This window comes from Dryobates pubescens, chromosome 5 (assembly GCF_014839835.1).
Source record: "Dryobates pubescens isolate bDryPub1 chromosome 5, bDryPub1.pri, whole genome shotgun sequence".
NCBI classification, from domain to species: Eukaryota; Metazoa; Chordata; class Aves; order Piciformes; family Picidae; genus Dryobates; species Dryobates pubescens.
Window position 1 is genome coordinate 36,908,990 of NC_071616.1, and position 20,079 is coordinate 36,929,068.

A 20,079-nucleotide genomic window follows, 5' to 3' on the forward strand; every position below is an offset into this window, starting at 1 on the left:
CTGCTCCCCCCAGGCCTGTTGCATATTCCTAGAGTGTTAGTATCCAACTGTCTGAACATCGTGGCCTGGGCTCAACTATGTATGGGGCAGCTCATGGGGTGCATGTGGGAGTTAGACAGCAGAGGCCTGGGGATGACTTCTCAGGTCATGAAGTCTGAACTCCAGCTATCGTAGCTGGCTGTCTGACACTCCTGCTTCCAACAAACTGCAAATGCTTCAGCTCCAGTAAGATAATGCCAGGAAAGCTGTTCCTGAGCCTGCCTGCTCTCAGTCAGGCGCTCTCAGTATCTCTGTTCTTCTGTGTCCCAGCAGCCCATCTCTGTATCCCTTTCACCTCGAGACAGTCTTTAGGGTACCATTGGGTGCTCTTAGGACACCTGAGGTCTCTCCAGAGCCTTGTACACTGGCATTGGGACTGCCCTGTGTCTTTGAAAAGTGTTTGGCATGATGCTGCCTAGCATCATGTTTACACCTCTTGGTCTTGGTAGCTCACAGCTATCTTGTGAGCAGTGAGTGTCCCCAGGTCCCTCTCACTGCCTGCTCCTACCTCTTAGCTGTGGTATATATTCCTGTGATTTGTCCAGAGCTGGTGTTGAGGTTCATCACACTCCTGCCACTCCATGCTCCCATCCAGCTCTTCCTGCATTACTTCTGCCACCCGACACAGCACATCAGCACGCTGACTTTTCTGGGCAAAGCTCTTTAGTGAAGATACAAAGCTACATACATCTGTGAGGTGGACTTCCTCTTCACTCTCCACTATGAAAGCTGCCCTCAGGGACCCCCCCTCTGCACCTTTCACAAATCCTTGTCTTTTCCAGCTTATCTCATACGTTCCTACATGGTGCTGTAGGAAAAGCTTTGCTGCAGCCAAATGGGTGAGCCTGACAGTGTTTCCCTGGGATAAGCCCAGCTTCCTTCCTGAAGACTGGACAGAGGCAGAGCTTGAGGCAACTTAATTCTTGTTCAGCCTGTTCCTAGAAGATGACACTACAGCAGTGAGCCACAGCCTGGCCCACCATCCCTCTGCCTCTACAGGGGATCACTCACTGCCCTCCCTGTGTGCTGCCACTGAGTTTCTCAGCATTCTCTGTGGACAATGGCTCTGTAAAAGCAGGACCAGGGATCAAGTGAGAGGACAGGACTCACCAGTCTAGGCTTGCAGACCACAACGGCTTTAAGAGTGACCCTACTGGAGTGGCTCACTGTAAGGGCCACATCTGTTTTCCATGAGGACTGTGAAGCAGAGCAGTCATTCATGAACCATCCCTGCAACTGCAGCAAACAAGCTCTGTGCCACAGATGGGGGACTGCTGTCACCACAGAGGTCCCCACTGTGCTGCTTGGTGCAGAATCTGTCCGGCTGAGACCCCTCAGTGTGCAGCACCTGAATGGGAGGCCCTGGGTATGTGGTTCAGTTCACCCTCAGCTCCTGCACATCTCACCAGGCTCTCTCTTGTCCACAGATATCAATGAGTGTTTAATGCAGGGCTTGTGCAAAGATGCTGAGTGTGTGAACACCCGTGGCAGCTTCCGCTGCACCTGCAAGCCTGGCACCATGCTGGACCCATCCCGCAGCCATTGCATCTGTAAGTGTTCCAGGGAACTCCTCAGGCTGGGAAGGGGCCTGAGCCTGATCCTCAGCCCACAGCTGGGTGGAGGCTGCAGTGTGCTTTTCACCTCTTGCAAGTGCAGTTGGGTAACACTGTCCTATGCTTGTGGCTCATGCCTCATAGCCTACATACATTGTTCTTCTCCATGAACATCTCCCGGCCCCCATGGAGCCTGGAGGGGATGTGCCTGCAGTGCCACAGCAGAGGACACAACCTCCTGGGTTGGCAGAGCTCTCACAGGAGCCGGATTGGCTTGGGGGGTATGGATGGCCCAATGGCTCGAGGCTGGCGGCATTCTGGGGAGAGGATGGGGCAACCCTTGGGCCAGGCTGGGAGGCACGGGCAGAGGAAGGCTCAGGGGGGAGAAAGCGAGTGTCAGTCGCTCTCTCTTTGGAGAGCGTAGCGCCCGAGCGCTGCGCTGACCTGCTCTGCCGCCGTTGTGTTTCAGCGGACAAAGCGGTGTCGATGGAGCAGGGCCTGTGTTACCGCTCCGCAGCTGGGGGGGTGTGCTCCTTCCCCCTCTCCCACCACATCACCCAGCAGATCTGCTGCTGCAGCCGTGTCGGCAAGGGCTGGGGAAAGAACTGTGAGGAGTGCCCCGTGCCTGGCTCAGGTGAGACCTGCACGCTTCAGCTTCGCCTGCTCTGACTGGAGTGGGCTTTGGGCTTGTCTGAACTTGCTGCCCTGCAGAAGCCTCCAGCACCCAGAGCTGAGTGGTGCAATTGCCAGCCTGTGAGGTGGGTACGGCAGCCTAGGAAGCAGACCTGGACAATACTGGGAAGATAGAGAAATCCCTGATGGGAAACCACTCTGTACCAGAGAGAGGGCACAGCCCTGTCTATGCCTGGCTTTGCTTGACAGCCCTTTTGTCTCACATGCATCTTCTTCTGGGATGAAAGCCAGGTGAGGATGTTCAGCATATCTCATCATGAGTTAGACTGAAGGGGAAAGCACTGAAATCCTCAGGACTGGGAGAAATTATCAGGTGGTTTGTGCAGAGCATCTTGAGTGACGTGCAATGTGCTCAGTACCAAGATACCAGGTGTTCACTTTTATCTGCTCTCTTGCTCAGCTTGCACCTTCCTCTGGCATGATCCCTTCCTAGCAATGCTGATCCAGGGGAGGGATTTAGTTTTTTGGTGTCTTGGAGTACCATCCAGTGCCTGTTAGAAATCCAACCCTGCCCTGTCAGCAGATTTCTTCTGCTCAAAGCATCCACCCACTGCAGCCTAGATGTGTTTCTGTAAGGATTTAACCCTTAGACATCTCCAGAAAGTGATAGGATGGGAGAAACTGGTACCTGCATTCACATACATGCCTCTGCATCTTCATTCCTTTCTTCCACTTGTCCCACCCTCATGCCTGGGTGTGCTAAGTCAGGTGATCCTTACACCAAGCTCTTCCCTTTGCCCTCTAAAGCTTGGATTGATTTTCCCTTGCAGAAGCCTTCAAGGAGATTTGCCCAGCAGGACATGGCTACACTTACTCCAGTTCTGATATCCGCTTGTCAATGAGGAAGGCAGAGGCAGAAGAGCTGCCCTTCAGATTGGAAGAGCAAGGGGGGAGCAGCAACTGGACATTGCACTGGGCAGCAAGGAGACAGCAACTGCAGGACAACTTGCGTGGGAGCGTCCTGGAGGTGTTCCCACATCCTGGCACCTCAGCAGGAGAGGGTAGTGTGGGATTTACTGTTTAAAGCTGCTCCACCTGGGCCCCTAGCATGGGTGGGCAAATTCCCAGGTCCTGCCACGCCCCCATGGATGGACTTCTAGCTCATAAGGATTTTCTACATCTGTATGAATATGCAAGGTGGTTTTTAGCTCTGCATTCCTGGAGCATGAGACACCACAACTTCAAGGCTTTGGAGAGGAGGTTGAATGTTTCAGGCTCCTGTCACTGCATCTTGGCAGTTGGTACTCGCTGGCCTGGTTGCTTCCACTAGGACTTCAGGTCTGCATAGCAGCCCTGATACTGCATTCATTCCAGCCCAGCTGGAGGGAAGTGGAAGCAACTCCTTGTACCAGCACCTGCTGGAGCTGAAGCTCTTGAGGCCTGCACAGTGCCATGAGAGGAGCCCAGATGTGTTTGTTTTGGGAACAAGATCTTGAGAAGGACTGTGAGGGACTGAGTGGCAGCGTCTTAGAGGTGGGGTGAAACTAGGACAGCAAAGGCTTAAGGAGCATGCCTGCCTGCCTGCCTTGTCTTTACTCACCATGCACTGTTTCACTTTCCAGGTGAAGTTTCTCCTGCTGCACAGGTGAGTAAGGTTTGTCTTGCTACAGCTGGGTGCACCCATGGCAGCTTGATGGGCAGGAAGGGGGTTGTCATAAAAATAGGTGACAGCGAGGTGAGAAAAATATGGTCAGAGTGAGCATTAAAGAAAGCAGTTAGCTGCTGCTGGAGGGAACAGTGTACAAACTGCAAACCCTATCACACTGACTGAGTTGCCATGCCTGAAGGTCCTCTGCTCATCCCTTGCTGAGAGCCCATTAGCTCAAACCAACAGGAGCTAACAACTCTGCTGCACTAGTTGATGGGCAGTGCCACGTTCAACTGGTGTTTGCTAGGGCTGAGGTAGCAACCCAGGTGGAGGCTGGAGCTGGCTGAAATGTGGGCTCTCACCCCCTGCTGTCAGCCTTGCCTGGCTATAGGGCTGATGGGCAGCAGGAGAAGAAGAACTGCTGCAGTCAGCTTGGGCAGTGCTCTTCTCACAGAGCCCAGTGTCATGGTCAAGCCCAGAAGGTCTCCTCATACTGGCACGAGTGCAGAAGAAGCTCCACTAAAGCAGCTGGGGCAGGAGCAGCAGTCTTGAGACAGGTGGAAGCAGTGGCTGTCCTTGGCACTCCAGGACTGCTGTTGGCAGTGGCAGTATTTACTGTGCCCAGACGCCCTTCCCAGGCACTTTGCAGAGATGTCTGCCCTGTAGCAGTGCCCTTGGGTCTCGCCTCCATAGTGTGCTGCTGTGGTCTCTATGTGGGCAGCCCCCTAGATATGGCCAGAAGCTATGTTTTGCTCAGGATTATATGCTCAGGACAGAGTGGCCCTGCCAGCTGCACCCAGTCATGGCAGCTTCTCCAGCCAGGATGGTGCCCTGGGAAACAAGAGGAGCCAGGAGGTGGGTGGAAAAATATCTCAGGGGTGCTGCATCCCAGCTACCTGAATGTGTATAGAGGCAATGCTATGTTTCTGTCCTTCAGGGCGCTGCTGATGCCACTGCAGAACATGCCATACACAGAGGTAAGCACCTGGCTGGCAGGAGGGCAGGGCAGTCATGGGGAAGAGGACAGGGAAGCAAGGAGAGAGGAGAGCGAGGAGCTGCCTCCTCTGTAGCGCAGCCCCCAGTACTGGGAAGGATGGGCTTCTGGCTGGGCTGGCTGCAAGGGGACTCAGGGGACTCCTGCCATGCTAGGGTGGTTGATATGGGGCTGTAAGGATGTGAGGAGGTGGTGGGTTTCTAACGAGGTGGAGGAGTCTGTGCCACCCTGCAGCCCCTTCCATATGCTCTCTTGGGACTGCGGATACAAGAACACCCAGCACAGGTAAACCTCGGGCAGGCATCTCTGCCTGGGACTGGATCTCATCTCTCCTTCCATATCAGAGGAAGAGGAGTCTCGGCACGGCCCCGCCCATCCTGGTTCCGTCATCACCTGGGATGATGCTGCTCCAACACAGATGCCGGCACAGGGCTCAGGTGTGCTGCTCTCGGGGATTTCCCTCTTCTCTTGCCTGGCACTATGGGGAAATTAAGCCCTAAGCTCTGCCCAAAGGCTCTCTCCCTTCCCCAGCCTGCTTGGCATGCCACATGCTCCCCCCCCCCCCCCCCCCGCCCCTTGACTTCCCAAACAGGAGTCCCTTTCCTGCCACCTTGAGACGCTGCCCCAGCCAGGTGCCCACCTGCCGCGACCGGCGCTGGGGAGGTGTGAGAGCGATCCCGAGCCGCTCTCGGCACCCTGGCTCCCTCCCTCCTGCCGCTCACTCGCCCAGCGCGGCGGCCGCGGGGGATGAGGCGGCCACGGCAGTGGCTTTGGCCCCGTGCCCCCAGCAGCAGGAGCTGACTCATCGGGAAGGGCAGCACAAGGGGAGGCATGTGGCTCCCGGGGCGGCTTGTTTACTGCGCCGGAAACAAGGGCCCTCTTGTTCCAGGGTTGCTTAAGTGTCTGGGAGCGCAGCCCCGGCCCTGCGCCGCGGGGCTGGAGCACCTTGGGGAGCAGGCCTGGCGGGGGCACCTTGCTGAGGAATGCATTTTCCTCAATAGCCTTTTGTTTGGGGTTGGGCTGGCCTCCCTCAGCCAGCCCGGGCCGAAGGGGGGGTGCTGCCCTCTTGCCCTCCCTTTGCTGCCTGCACCCCACTTAGCAGGGTGGTGTTGGGGGGGGGCAACTCTGCTGTCACCCCAAGTGGAGCCCACTCACAGATGCCAGGCTCTGCTGCCCTTCTGCCCTGGCTCATGCCAGCCCTTCTGCAAGCTGGAAGGCTTTCTCACCACACTTCTGTGGGGCTGGAGCACAAATGAGTAGTGCAGGGGCTTGGGACAGCATCCCAGCTGAGCTCAGGCCAGAAGAGGTGGCAGGGTCTGCCGTGTCTCCCTATAGCCCTGTGAGTTCAGGCTGCCTGAAGATGCAGAGGAGCAGGCTCAGCATCACTCTCTGAGAAGGCAAAAAGCAGCCTCTTCAGCGTGGTGCTGGAGACACAAGGCAGACACTAGACTCTCTACCCTTTCAGTGGTGCCCCCAACCCTGTGTTCTCTCCTGCCAGGGGTCAGCAGCTGTGCCTCTTCACCCCTCTCCTGTGGAGCTGGTGCTTGCGTGCTCACCCCAGAGGGATACAGCTGTGTGTGCCACCCTGGCTACACACTGGACAGTAGGCACCACCGCTGCATCGGTAGGTTAGCACCTGCTCTCTAGGCTATTTGGTCTTTCAGGCTCCTGGGAGAAGGTTTTCTGGCAGCTTTGCTGGGCTCCTGCCCACCTGCTGCACTGTGGGGCTGGCAGGGGGCTAGAAGGCACCTGCAGGTGGTGAATGCCTGCCTTCTTTCCTTGCCTGGACACAGATGAAGATGAGTGCTTGAAAGATCCTTGTGCTGGAAAAGGTCACTGCATCAACAGTGTGGGCTCCTATTCATGCCTCTGCTACTCTGGGTACACCCTGGCTGTTTCAGAGGGCAAGCAGAGCTGTGAGGGTAAGTAGTGTTTGCCTGGCACAGGGCTGCTACCTCCCCTGGAGTCTGCCCTCAAATACTTTGATGTATGTGCACACACACCTGCACGCCCTCCCTCCCTGCGTGCCTGCCCGTGGACAGCCTGATCCATGGGCATCACCCTCTCCCACTCGCTCAGGGACAGGACCTAGCCCATAATGATCTGGGCAGGAGCATATGGTGCCAGCCCTGATCACCGCTTCATGGCAAGGGGGTGCTAGGGCAGATTGGGGATGGAGGAGACCCCCCAGCATGGGTCCTCTGGGAGCCTGCTCCTCTCTTCGCACCCAGCCTTGCCCACACTAGAGAGGGAAGACTTCAGGACTGTCTCCCTGTCTGCTGCCAGATCGAGATGAATGTGAGCAGCCCTCTGCCTGCAGAGGACAACGATGCATCAACAGCCCGGGTTCCTACCACTGTGAATGCAAGGAGGGCTTTGTCATGGGTCCCAGAGGACAGTGCGAAGGTGAAGCTTGCTACTTGCTATTGCCCTGCCCCTCTGACCCACTTTATGCAGGGCTGAGCACCTTCTTTCCTCACTACTCCATGTCTCCTCCTGGAAGTGAGAAAGGACCCCCATGTTTGTCTGCCCTGTGCCCACCCTGAGGGCTGCTTGTCCTCTCCTCTGCCTGCAGGAGGGACAGGCTTTCCTGGGCAGAGAGAGAGGAGTTCTCCCAAGGTGCTCTGCCACCTCCCCAGGCATGTCCTCCATAGCCAGCTTTCTGTTCTAGAAGAAGATACCCATACATTTTCATGCCACCTTTAGTGTAACCAGACCCTTGTGCTAGCAAGTGGCCTGCAGGGAGAGCAGGCTGCAGAGACTCAGGCCACCTGTCCCCACAACATTCCCAGCCACATGGCATGACCTGGGCCCTCCAGAGCATTTGACCTTGTGAACATAAGGTGTGCCTGATCAAAGATCCCCCTTTCTCAGTAGCTCGTCTCCAACAGAGAGTGGGAGGCTCTTTTAGGAGGCATGATGGGAAATTTGAGGGCATGCACAGAATGCTGCTGCCCCCACAGAGCCTCCAGAAAGCACTTTCCTTAAGGACTTCCTGAGCTGGAGGCTGTATCCTAATATTCGTTATGAAAGTCCTTGATGAAGCAGCCCTGCACAGATGTTCTCTGATCCCTTTCTTTGCCCATGCACATTCCTGGCCTTGGCAACCTCCTGCAGTAGTGATTTTCACTGCTGGATTATGTCAGCCATTGGGTGTGGGTGTAGGATCCTGAGGGCTAATTTAGACTATAAGAAGTCTTTTCCAAGCCCTGGCAAGCTTGTCTTACCTCATCTCAGGCATTGCTGTCCCCCAGAGGGGGATTCTGAGAGTCCAGCCCAAGGGGACATCCTGTAGAAGAGAGGGCTGCAGCATTCATTTTGGGGAGCCTAACAGGAGTGTATTTCTTGGCAGATGTCAATGAGTGTGTGGTTTCCAGCCCTTGCCGCAGCGGGAATTGTGTCAATACGCTGGGATCCTACAAGTGTGTCAGCTGTGGGGATGGCTACCAGCCCAGGAACGGGAGATGTATCGGTGAGGAGCTCAGGCTGCCTCTGGGCAGCACCCTTGCCCCCTTCCCCCAGCACCGCTCCCTTCAAGCCTCAAACGGAAGAGGAGCTTAACACCACCCATCTCCCACGGGCAGGCGGCCCGAGTGGCCAGGGCACAGCACTCTTGTGGCTTGGGTAGTAGGCCCTGAGCACCCTCCCATGCCGTGTTGCCCTCTGCTGTGTCACACAGACGTGGATGAGTGCCTCGCAGAGGGGACTTGTGCTCACGGCCGGTGCATCAACCTGGACGGCTCCTTCCGCTGCTCCTGCTACCGGGGCTACGAGGTGGCACCTGATGGGAAGAGCTGCCAAGGTACTGGGGAGCCGTGGGTCTGTACACTCTCAAGTGTCATGCACTCAGTCCAGAAGTTTCTCTAAGCTTTTTCTGAGTGCTTGGCTCTGTCTGAGTCTTGGCCACCATGCTGGCTGGTTCTGTCAACACATTCACCTCCGGTCATGGTGACGCCACATCTTTTCCCCTCTCCCTCCTGTGCTCACGCAGACATCGATGAGTGTGCAGCCCAGGCTGCCTGTCCCTCTGGACTCTGCCTCAACACCGAGGGCTCCTACTCCTGCATGGCTTGTGACACCGGCTACGCCGTCTCCAGAGCAGGCAGCACATGTGAAGGTATGGCCTTCCCAGGGACAGAGAAGCAAGTGCTGGGGGAATAAGAGAAGAGACACTGCCACTGGGTTATTGGTGGGGCCTGGGGACTCCTTTAGCCTCAGGATCCTTCTCCAGGATTTTAGCTCTATGATCAGCAGAGGCCTTGGTGGGGCTGCAAGTGAATGTCACCTAGGGCAGTAGGAATGTTATCTTATGAAGGGGTGGGGGGAGACAGACTCATTGCTGAGACTCACAGTATCACAGAATCACAGAATATTAGAGGTTGGAAGGGACCTCCAGAGAGGGAGGTCCAGGATTGCCTAGGGTAGTGAGCACAGAAATGCATCCAGGTAGGTTTTGAAAGTCTCCAGAGAAGGAGACTCCACAACCTCTGTGGGCAGCCTGTTCCAGTGCTCCAAGACTCATAGACTAGTGATGACCTGGGAGATGCTGACAAAGGCCAGAGGACCACAGGAGGCCTGGAAACTTTGGCAGAGAGAGGTTATATGTGGTTCAGTTCTGAACTTTGTGCCTGGAAGCACATATCCCAAATGCAGGTACTCAAACAAAGGGAGGAACCTTGGGTCCACAGCCCCATGAGATACCGTGAGCACCCAGGTTTCATCATCTTTCCCCAGCCCCTAATGTAACTTGGATGTGTTTAAAAAGTTAGTTCAAGGGCTGTGCTGTGCCAGTTATGTGTGGCAGAGAGTTAACACCAGCATCAATCTGTGGTGGTTGCATTGCTGAGATGTGGCAGCGCTCCGTCCCTGCCTTACAGCCAACTGCCACAGTGCAGGCAAACTCCCTCCCTGGTGGCTACCCACAGAGGACATCCTGGTCTTGAAATGGCTTCATACCATTTCCCTTTTTGTGGCAAGGGAAGGGAGACCTGGCAAAGATACTTGTTTAAAGATTGGCCATGTGCTGTGGATTTATCTCTGGAGCACTGCAGAGCTCTGTAACCTGCACATAGCTGGCAAACAGAAGACCTTAGCCTTTGAATGACTCTCAGAAGAACTCCCTGCACGGAGGCCTCCTATAGGAGAGGAAAGGGAGAATTTCCTCCCTCTGTTCTCCTCTGTTTTAAGAAAGCCATTGTGACATAAGCTTATTTTCCACTTGGCTTTTGGGTGTAGTGTAAGAACCATGGCTCCATCCCTTCCATCTGCCCTCCCCTTTTCCCATGACTCCACACGAGTCCCTTAAAGACACCTCACCCCAGCTGCATCACAAGGGTGCCTTATCAGGGCTTGATAGTGTTTGGGTCACACTGACCCAATGGCAGGGTGGCATGTTCTTCCCTGCCTTGGCTGGTGGCCTTGTCTCTGGATCTGAATTTCACATTTGGAAAATGAGAAGGGTTTCATGATAGTTCTGTGATAAATTAAATAGGTCATGGTTCATCTGCAGAAGGATTCAAGAATATTGCTGCTTGCAACCCTTTGAGATTTAAACAGCTGGGAATCCTGGCCCATCCTTCTGGTTAGGAGCATCCTCCAATGCTTCCCCCTACCCCATGGGCCTGCAGGCAGCAGCAGTCTGCTGGCCGCGTCAGGAGGAACATACCCCTCTCTGCTCTGCAATTGCTCAGTGTGCTAGCAGGCTCTGTAAATGCCTGGGGGAGTTGGGTGAGAGAGGCTTTCTGGGAAGCTCTACAGCTGGGTAAGAGCTGATGTAGGTCACTGGCCATCTTTGCCTGTAGGCAGGACTGGTGGGTAGGAAGGCAAAGCTACAGAAGGTATGGCTGGTACTGGGTTGCTTGCTGGATGTTTGCTCCTAAGGTCTTCTCACCATCTGTGGTTCTACACTGGCCTCTTAGTAGCTGTGGTACCCAGTGCAGAGCTCTGCTGGGGCTGGACTCTAGGGTTAGCCATATCCCTGTGCTCACATGGCTGAGGTTGGAAGGGACTTCTGGAGGTCATGTTGTCCAACCTCCCTGCTCAAGCAGGGCTACCCTAGAGTTGGTTACCCAGGACCATGTCCAAATGGTATTTGAATATCTCCAAAGAGGGAGACTCCACAACCTCTCTGGACAGCCTGAGCCAGTGGTCAGTAACCCTCACAGTAAAAAAAAATGTTTCCTGATGTTCAGATAGGACCTCCTGTGTTCCAGTTTGTGCCCATTGCCTCTGGTCCTGTTACTGGGCACCACTGACTTGGTGCTGAGATCCATTTTAACCTGGTCCCTGTGCTGGAGGGGAGAGAAGGATCTGGGTTGTCTCATCACACCCCAGTAGCAGGGAGTCTCTGCCCTCATTTAGCTGTGACAGGATGGTCTGGGAGAGCAGCTCAAACCCACATTGCAGGCCAGCATCTGGGTGATATCTTCTCTGGATGGGAATGTTCTCCAGCAGCAGCAAGAGCTAGAGCCTCACTCTGTGTTGTGCCCTTCTGCTTGGCAGATATAGATGAGTGTGAGGACCCTGCTGTTCAGTGCCTGGGAGGAGAGTGCAGGAACACCCTGGGCTCCTATGAGTGCCACTGCCAGGCTGGCTTCAAGCTCATCAATGGTACCGTGTGTGAAGGTATGAACCCCATCCCTGCAGCCCTCTGGGTCTGGGACCTACAGCCTTCCTAGGGATCCCCCTTCTTTCTCAACAGGGAGAGTGCCAGTGCCAAAGCAGATAATGCTATCATGCCTGGCACATGCATAAGGTTGTAGCCAAATGCAGGGTCACCATTGGCAGGGAAGATCTCTGCCTCCATGGTGAGAAAACCAAGGGCTAGAAGCCCTGCAAGGGTTGCCTGTGGGAGAGTGGGGAGAGGTAATCCATGTGGCTTTGGTGAGAGAATGTTTCCCAGTGCTGGGTGCTTGGCTATGACTCTGCTCCCTCTGCAGATGTGAATGAATGCCTGAGCAGTGAGATCTGCAGCCCCAATGGCGAGTGCCTTAACAGCCATGGATCCTACTTCTGCATCTGTGCTCCTGGCTTCTCAAACACGGCTGGAGGAGTCAGCTGCCAAGGTGAGAGGGAGGGTGGCAGGGCCATACCTCAGGTCCTGCCCTCTGCTTCCTTTACTGCTGTGAGGTTCAGGTTGACAATTTTGGCCTGATTTTGCAGATGTGGATGAATGTGCAGACAAGTCCCGGTGCTTGCAAGGCCAGTGCCTGAACACAGAGGGCTCCTACAGGTGTCTGTGTGAAAATGGGTTCAAACACTCCCAGGAGACCGATGACTGCGTGGGTGAGAGCTCATCGTTGGGGAGATCAGCACCCTGATTTGGGGGGAGGGATACAACCAGTGCAGGAGGGAGGGCAGCTCTGCTTCCAACACCCAAAACTGCTGGTGACTTGTAAGGAAGGCTAGCAATGCCTCTGTGCCTTTGACCAACTGAACTTGCCTCAGGTGTGCTGCAGATAGCAAGCAGGATCCCTGTCTCCCCATCCTCATCCCCTTGCCCTCCTCCCTGCAGACGTGGATGAGTGTAAAGAATATGGGGATGCCATCTGCGGCACGTGGCGGTGCCAGAACAGCCTGGGCTCTTACCGTTGCATCATGGGCTGCCAGCCTGGCTTCCACTGGACCCCCCTGGGTGACTGCATTGGTGAGTACAGCCCCGGGTGTTCCTGTCCCTCCTCCTGGCAGGGACAGAGTAGCTGTGGGATATCTCTGCCAGGACTGTGGGGGAGAAGGAGGAGGAAGTATGTAGCTGGTGGAGAGGCAGATAATGCTGAGAGTTTGTTTTCTTGGCTGAACTGCCTGCTTGTGTCTAGACTTCTCTCTTCCTGGCATCTGGAACAGACATGCATTGTGCTGCTTTCCGCCTGGGGAGAGCCCTGGGCAGGTTACAGCCATTCCAGGTTTGGGGCTGGACTGCAGCTCCCTTGTAAGCTGTGCTTGCTGGGGCTACTGCCTGTGCCTGTCGCCTGCCTGGCCCGACTGGATGAGGTGAAAGGCTGCTGGCACCACTGTGTGCTAGGCTAGGGTGTCTGGGTTTGGAGTTCAGGATCCAGCAAAGAGGAAAGAGCAAAGGGGGCTCTGCAGTTTTGGGGGCTCTGCAGTTTTGGGGGCTCCCCTCAGCTCAGGGTAGGCTTCAGCAAGGAGGGGCTGCTGCCAGCTGCTGGGCTCAGGCTCAAATGTGGAGCTGTTGTCCTTAGGAGAGGTGAACTGTGGGCATGCAGCTACTCTGGCTGCTTCAGGAAAATCACTCGAGTGCAGCAGTAGGAGGGGAGCAGGATGTAGACAACAGGGTTGTAAACCTGCCTTCTACAGACAGAGGATCCAGGTGTGACTGTCCAACCTCTATGGGCTTGGGCAAGGCAGAGATTATTCCCTGTCACTATAGCAGTTGCAGAAGGACTAGCTCAAGAAAAAAGGGGACAGGAGAGTATCATCCTAGGTGTGCCTGCACTTGCACCACACAATTGAGTTGCACACTTGAATTTCCTGCCAGTGTGAGCCTATAATGTTCTGTGTTCCTTTGCCACTCTGCAGGGATCTGTGCTATCCTCCTCTTCCCTGCCAGCCACCTCCATGCTTCTTGTCCATTTCCCATTCCCACTCTGCTCCTGCTGCTCTATCCATGCAGCTTTGCACGTTGCAGGAAACTGCTCTTCATAAGTGTACTCATAGCAGGGGAGTGGGTGGGGCCAGACCCAGTCTCTTGCATTAAGGGAATGCCTGCCCCATCCCCAGGTCTTGGGGTCAGAGCACAAGGGCCTGGGCAGGGGGAGTCCATTGGGAGAGGTGGGGTCTGGGGCAATTCCTGCTCTACTCTCTGCTGCAGACATAGATGAGTGTGCCAACGAGACGCTGTGTGGGAGCCATGGCTTCTGTGAGAACTCTGAGGGTTCCTTCCGCTGCCTCTGTGACCGTGGCTATGAGAGCTCCCCCTCCGGGCACCTCTGCGTTGGTGAGTCTCCCATGCTCACTCTGCCAGTCAGTGAGGGACAGCCATTGATGGATGTCAGGCTGCTGTTCCTGCTGTGTGATGGCTACCAGAACATGGACAGAGACAGTATCCCTGCATGGAGAATACCAGCTATGGACAGGGCAGCACATGGAGGCAAACCTCCTTCCCTTAGCACAGCACATCCTTGGGTCTGCAAAGGAGCAGGGCTTTGTGAAAAAGCAAGCAGCTTCCAGTGAACATGAAGTCCTCCTCTGTGCAGGTGGAAAGGAGGTGCTTGGAGGGTTAGAGGCATTGATGGTGCTAGAGAGGTACCTTAACAGGTGCCTGGAGAGAACAGGAAAGGTGTAATATAAGGAAAAATGTTTTCACCATGAAGACAGGCAAAGAGTGGAACAGGTGCTCAAGATGGTTGTGCAGTCACCATCCTTGAAGGTTTTAAAGACCCAAACAGACAAAGCCCTGAGCAGTCTGGTGTGATCTCATAACTCACCCTGCTCAAAGCACAGGGTTGGACAAGAGACTTCCAGTGGTCCCCTCAAACCTGGATCATCCTGTGACTCCGTGACACTGCAAGCTGGAATTCAGGCTCCTTGAATCTACTGAGGGCAGGAAGTTCTTGCCAGACTTCTGTTGAGTCATGGTGTGAACAGCTTGTCCCTAGTGCCTTCCATATCCCTGCTGAAGGGTGACTCCATGCAGCAGACCTGTGCAGAGGCAGGGCACCCACTGCCTACTGCTGCCCCTTGCTTTGCAGATGTGAATGAGTGTGAAATGATGGTTGCCGTGTGCGGGACCGCACTTTGTGAGAACGTGGAGGGATCCTTCCTGTGCCTCTGCCCCAGTGACCAAGAGGAGTATGACACAGAGGCAGGGCGGTGCAAGCCTCGAGCAGCCATGGGTGAGTAGGCAGCTACAGCAGGAGCATGGAGAGCAGCTAGAGGGGCTGCCAAGGCTCTACAAACCCACAGGGGCACAGGCAAGCTTTTGTCTGGGGAGAGCTGAGGAGCCTAAAAGCAGGGATCTGGGAAGGCCATGCTGCTGGTGATGGGGTACCCTCCTAGGTGTGGGGTGCCAAGGACCCCATCCCGTCCCTGCTCTGCTGTCTTCTAGAGGGCCCTGAGACACACAGAGCTCACCTCTCTGACAGCGCAGAGCGCAAGCAGTGCTACTACCACATCAGCGACGTTCGCCTGTGTGACAGCGTCCTGGCCAAGAACATCACCAGGGAGGAGTGCTGCTGTACTGTGGGGGCAGCCTGGGGTGACAACTGTGAGACCTACCCCTGCCCCATCCCAGGCACAGGTAGGACTCTGGTCCACCACACCAGGCAAGTGTGCTCTGCCTGCCACTCCACCTTCATTGCACTAACGAGCTGTTCCTCTTCTTCCCATCACGCATTGGCATCTTCCTCCTGGCATTCTTCACTTTGGCATCTTCCTCCTGGCCAGTGGAGTACCAAGAGATCTGCCCTCTCGGGAAGGGCTACATTCCCCAGGAAGACCTGCTCTCAGGAAAAGTCTCTTTCACAGGTACTAGCAGCATTTTCCCTTATTTCTCTCAGGGGAAGAGGGAGGGCACTGTGCACGGAGATGGATCCATAGAACTATCTCTGTGGAACTGTGGTGGGGGATGTTAACGTCCCGCTGCTGCTTTCCTCCATCCAAAGAAATCTCAGATTGCCAGTATCACCTAGCTGGAAGTGCCCCTTCCCCCGCTCCTTCCTTAATGCTGGCAGTGGTTCTTTCTTGTGCAAATCTACCATGCACATTTCGAACTAGGGGTGGGATCCAGTAAGACACAACCCTTCCAGTCACTGATCAGATCTCCCAGTGGCCAGCTGACTTAGTCTTTGGCACTTGATCTCCAGGGGGTTCTGTTCTTGACCTTCCAGAAACACACATGAATTTCCTATGTCTTGTTCCCTGCCATCCCTTCTCCTGCTCTGCCTATGTGTGCTTCCCTCTGCTTCCAGGTGTGGGGTGGTGGGAGATAGAAGGGGCTGACTCAGGTACATGCCAGTGGTCCAGACCAAGGTGCCATGCCAGCTCTCTGCAGGGTACAGCACCCCGCCCACGTTGTTTTCATGGCTAAGCTCCCTGAGATGCTCTCTCCTTCCTCCATCCCTCTCTCAGACATGGACGAGTGTGAGATATTTGGCTCCGAGTTCTGCCGCAACGGACAGTGCATGAACACAGTGCCAGGCTACAAATGCTTCTGTCGTACAGGCTACTACTATGACTCCAGCAGGCTTGAGTGTGTTGGTAAGATGGCTTCAAAGAGCAGCAGGCACGCCCCTGCCCTCAGAGAGACAGCTGCGCTGCTGCACCCAGAGTTGTCCCCGCTGTCCATGCTACAGGGCCAGGCCTGGGCAACAGGCTTCCTGCGACCCTTCTGGGGAATGAAAGCAGAGGTGGCAGGAGCCCCTGAGGTCCCCATCTGGGCAGCAAAAGGGTCATATTGCCCATATCTGCTGACCTGAAATGTTGCTGTGTCCTTGTGTATGCACAGACCAGGATGAGTGTCAGAATGAAGTGTACTGCATCAACGGTGAGTGTCTGAACACGGACGGCTCCTACCACTGCTTCTGCAGCCTCCCTCTCGTGCTGGATGCCACCGGCAACCAGTGTGTGAATCTCTCCAGCAGGGCAGGTGAGCCCAAGCCCCCACTGCAGCACACCTTCACCCCCACAACCCACCCTGTATCTGGGTCCCCTTGGATGGAACGATGTGGGGTTGGGGGTCAGGAGCTGAGGCACATGGTAGTCCCTTTCAGAGCACGGTGGGGTGGCATTCTTTGGATAATTTTCACAGCATCTGTTGCTTGTGTCACTCACAGATACCTTGGAGGAGTATGAAATCCACCTGGATGTCTGCTGGCAGACTGTTGCTGACTACATCTGCCAGGACCTGCTGCATGGCGAGCAGACCACATACACCGAGTGCTGCTGCCGGCTCGGTGAAGCCTGGGGCCAGAGCTGTGCACTCTGCCCTCACAGGTCCTCTGGTGAGTGGGAATGGGGCTGGGCTGCTGCTGGTGATGTTGTGCAGGGTCAGCTGCATATGACTGCAGTGAGGGCTTCTCTTGATGTCTGCATTCCAAAGCCAGCCCAAGCACTGGGTGAACTCCCCACTTCTCCAGGATGAGCTACACCAGTGGATAGAGTGTACCTGAAATTGGCTTGCAATGAATCCCAGATGTTTGAGGGAAGAGTTGCTCAGTGCATCCTGCTGCTCCTGCTTAGCTTATGAGAGTTGAGGTGTTTGCAGTCTGGGATGGGAGCACACTGGGAACTGTGATTCTTGCTGCTTAAGGACTTGCTGGCCGCAGACAGGAGCAAGTCTTCTGGAAGACAGGGTCCCATCAACAAACTACAGAGCTGGAGCTTTGGAGCTCAATGAACACAGGCCTGGCTCTGCTAGCCTGGTGTGGATGCACCCTCTCCAGCCATAGCTGCTGAGCCTTCCTTTTCTCTTACCACTTGCAGCTGATTTTGCTTTCCTCTGTAATGGGGCCAGTGAAGACAGTGAGAGAGGGGCTGAGCTCCAAGAAAGACCTAGGTATGAGTATGCACCGGGCCTGGAAGACCCACACTATGGCTTTCCCAGCCCCTACTACAACTACCTGGAGTCTGAGTATGGAAACCCCGATGTTGGTTTCCCCCGGAGGGAGCACGGCAGCGAGTTTCGCGGCAGCCCTGTCCATCACGGCCCAGGGCGGTCTGTGCCCCGCTACCTGCCCAGCCGACATGGTGAGTACCGGGAGACACAGCGAGGTGCCTTCCCACCCTGCCTGTGTCCATGGGAACGGCCATCCCAGCCAGAGCACTCCAGGCTCGGAGCAAGCTCTGCTCCTGGCTGCCCTGAGCCAGTCCTGGCCACACCAGCACCATCACCCCGCGGCGATCCCCCCGCAGCTGGGTGGAGCCTCGCCCGGCTCTGACACCACCTTGCCACCCTCCAGGGCTCTACGAGGGCTTTGAGGGGCTGCAGGCCGAGGAGTGCGGGATCCTCAACGGCTGTGAGAACGGGCGGTGTGTCCGCGTCCGGGAGGGCTACACCTGTGACTGCTTCGACGGCTTCCAGCTGGACATGACCCGCATGGCCTGCGTGGGTGAGTGGCGGCCGGCGCCGGCAGGGGCCAGCCGCGGGGCCGGGGCCGGGGCCGGGGCGTGCAGGCAGCCGGGGCCCCGCGTCCGTCCCTTGGCGGCTGCCGCTCCCTGGCGGTGCTGGCCGGGACAGCTGCGGGAGGAGTCCCCACTCTTACGGGCGCTTCCTTCCCCTGGGGCTGGGAGGGCCTTCCTGGAGCTTCAGCCAGACGCTTTCTGCTTGCAGCTAGATCAGGGCACCTCAGTGTATCACAGGGAGCAGCTGATTGCTCCTGTCTTAGCTTAACGTTCTGGGACATCACCGGCCAGGGTTACTCTATCTCTGATTAAATTCCTCTGCACTCACCACTGCCCAGGTGAGATTCCTCATTTTCCACCCTGCCACAATCTCTAAAGCTTCTCTCTGTATTTCCTCTACATCCCTATGCCATGTCTTCATCGTTTTCACAGTGCAGCTCCCCAGGCCAGCTGAGGCCCTGGGCACTCAGCAGGACAGATGAAGACCCTTTTTTTCCTTAGGCACAGCACTTATGGCAGCTCATAGATTCCTTATTGCACGACAGAATCATGCAGATTCTTCATAGTCTCTGCCTTCCCAGCTGCTGCTGGACAGAACAGCTGCCTGAGCTATTACTTCCCCTTCTGTATTTGTGCACCGTTTCCCTTGTCTTGGCCACAGTGCATTTGCATTTGCCTCTGGTGAATTTATCTGGTTGGTTTTGGACAGCTTCTCTGCTTGATCAGAACGAGTCTGAACCCTGCAAAGTGCTGGCATCACACACATTTTATAAGTGTGGGGATTATTCCTTCATCCACCTTAATGACAACATTTGAGTGGAGAATGGGTCAGGACAGACCCCTGCAGGCTATGTTTTAAATGGCTTTTACTGTAACAGGCAGGTATTGCTAATCATCTTTGGAGTGCAGCTTTGTAGCTCATTGTGCAATTGCCACAGTTTCATCTAGACCATATTTTCTCAGTTTGTTTGAGTATGTCATGTGAGAACATGTTGAAATCCTCACCATGGTCAAGGCACATCATATCCACCCTTCTCTGTTATCTGACACACCAGTTATCAGGTCAGCAAAGGGAACCAGATTGGCTTAACATAATCAGGCCTTAACAGATCTGCACCAGCTACGTAATGACCCTGATACCCTTTGGAGGGTTTTATGACCTAATCAGTCACAAACCTAGTCTGTTTAAGGGAATGGGGGGTGAGCAGTTTGTAATTCTGGACTCTCCAGTCCCTGTTTTTGAAGATACCAGATTTACCTTTCATTGAGTCTCTGAGAGCTCCTTTGTCCTCCATCTCCGAGACAATTGCCAACCTTCCAGGGACTGCAGAAACATTACCATGTGAAGATGAGTTGCAGCAAGCCTCTAGCAATGTGGGTGTAAATACTTTTATCTATCTGATTGCTGAAGCTCTCCATCACAGCCCTTCCCTCCCTGTTCTCCTGCACCCTCGTTTAAACATTTCAAATATTGTCTGTACCCTGTCTGGCCACCACAAGCATTTTTGTGATGGCTGGAACAAAGCCTGCATTAGCTGCTGCAGCCAACTTGGCTGCCTTTTGTTTCCCCCACAGATAAGGTCCAGGCTGACATTCCCCATTGTTTCCTGCTAACATATTTATGGAGCCTTTGCTTATTGCCATTCCTGTCCTAACTAGCACTCATTTTACACTGGAGCTGGTCTTGAATTTTTTGTCTTCAGTTCCACATGGTGGTTAGTCACCCCTGTGTTTTTGCCTTGCTGACTAGACCTTCAGAGGACTCCCCAGTTGAGGATAGTTGAGGATATCTTGCCTTTACCCCAGAAGTCAGGCTCACTGTCCCACACCTGGAATCACAGAATCACAGAAACATTCAGGCTGGAAAAGATCCTCAGGATGAACAAGTCCAACTGATAACCCTACTTTACAAAGTTCACCCCTAAGCCATATCCTCGAGCACCACATCCTAACCACCTTTAAACATATCCAGGGCTGGTGACTCAGCCACCTCCCTGGGCAGCACATTCCGATGCCTGACCACTCTTGCTGGGAAAATTTTTTTCCTAGTGCCCAGCCTAACCCTACCCAGTGATACCTTGAGGCCATTCCCTCCTATTCTATCACTAGTCACCTGTGAGAAGAGACCAGCACCA

At 55.0% G+C, this 20,079-nt stretch overlaps 1 protein-coding gene across 1 annotated transcript in view; it reads left to right on the forward strand.

The window, feature by feature from the left end:
- The window catches only part of LTBP2 (latent transforming growth factor beta binding protein 2), a 77,713-nt gene that overhangs the window by 55,165 nt on the left and 2,469 nt on the right, over positions 1–20,079 (forward strand). The window contains exons 12-36 of the mRNA XM_054162187.1: positions 1,467–1,589; positions 2,062–2,226; positions 3,056–3,286; positions 3,848–3,870; positions 4,811–4,850; positions 5,212–5,304; positions 6,366–6,491; positions 6,661–6,789; positions 7,154–7,273; positions 8,220–8,339; positions 8,547–8,669; positions 8,859–8,984; positions 11,369–11,491; positions 11,806–11,931; positions 12,029–12,151; positions 12,381–12,512; positions 13,695–13,820; positions 14,575–14,718; positions 14,931–15,122; positions 15,269–15,349; positions 15,953–16,081; positions 16,329–16,469; positions 16,657–16,824; positions 17,306–17,569; positions 17,782–17,931. Coding sequence (XP_054018162.1) covers positions 1,467–1,589; positions 2,062–2,226; positions 3,056–3,286; positions 3,848–3,870; positions 4,811–4,850; positions 5,212–5,304; positions 6,366–6,491; positions 6,661–6,789; positions 7,154–7,273; positions 8,220–8,339; positions 8,547–8,669; positions 8,859–8,984; positions 11,369–11,491; positions 11,806–11,931; positions 12,029–12,151; positions 12,381–12,512; positions 13,695–13,820; positions 14,575–14,718; positions 14,931–15,122; positions 15,269–15,349; positions 15,953–16,081; positions 16,329–16,469; positions 16,657–16,824; positions 17,306–17,569; positions 17,782–17,931 — 3,318 coding nt within the window. The remainder of the gene's footprint in view (positions 1–1,466; positions 1,590–2,061; positions 2,227–3,055; positions 3,287–3,847; positions 3,871–4,810; positions 4,851–5,211; positions 5,305–6,365; positions 6,492–6,660; positions 6,790–7,153; positions 7,274–8,219; positions 8,340–8,546; positions 8,670–8,858; positions 8,985–11,368; positions 11,492–11,805; positions 11,932–12,028; positions 12,152–12,380; positions 12,513–13,694; positions 13,821–14,574; positions 14,719–14,930; positions 15,123–15,268; positions 15,350–15,952; positions 16,082–16,328; positions 16,470–16,656; positions 16,825–17,305; positions 17,570–17,781; positions 17,932–20,079) is intronic.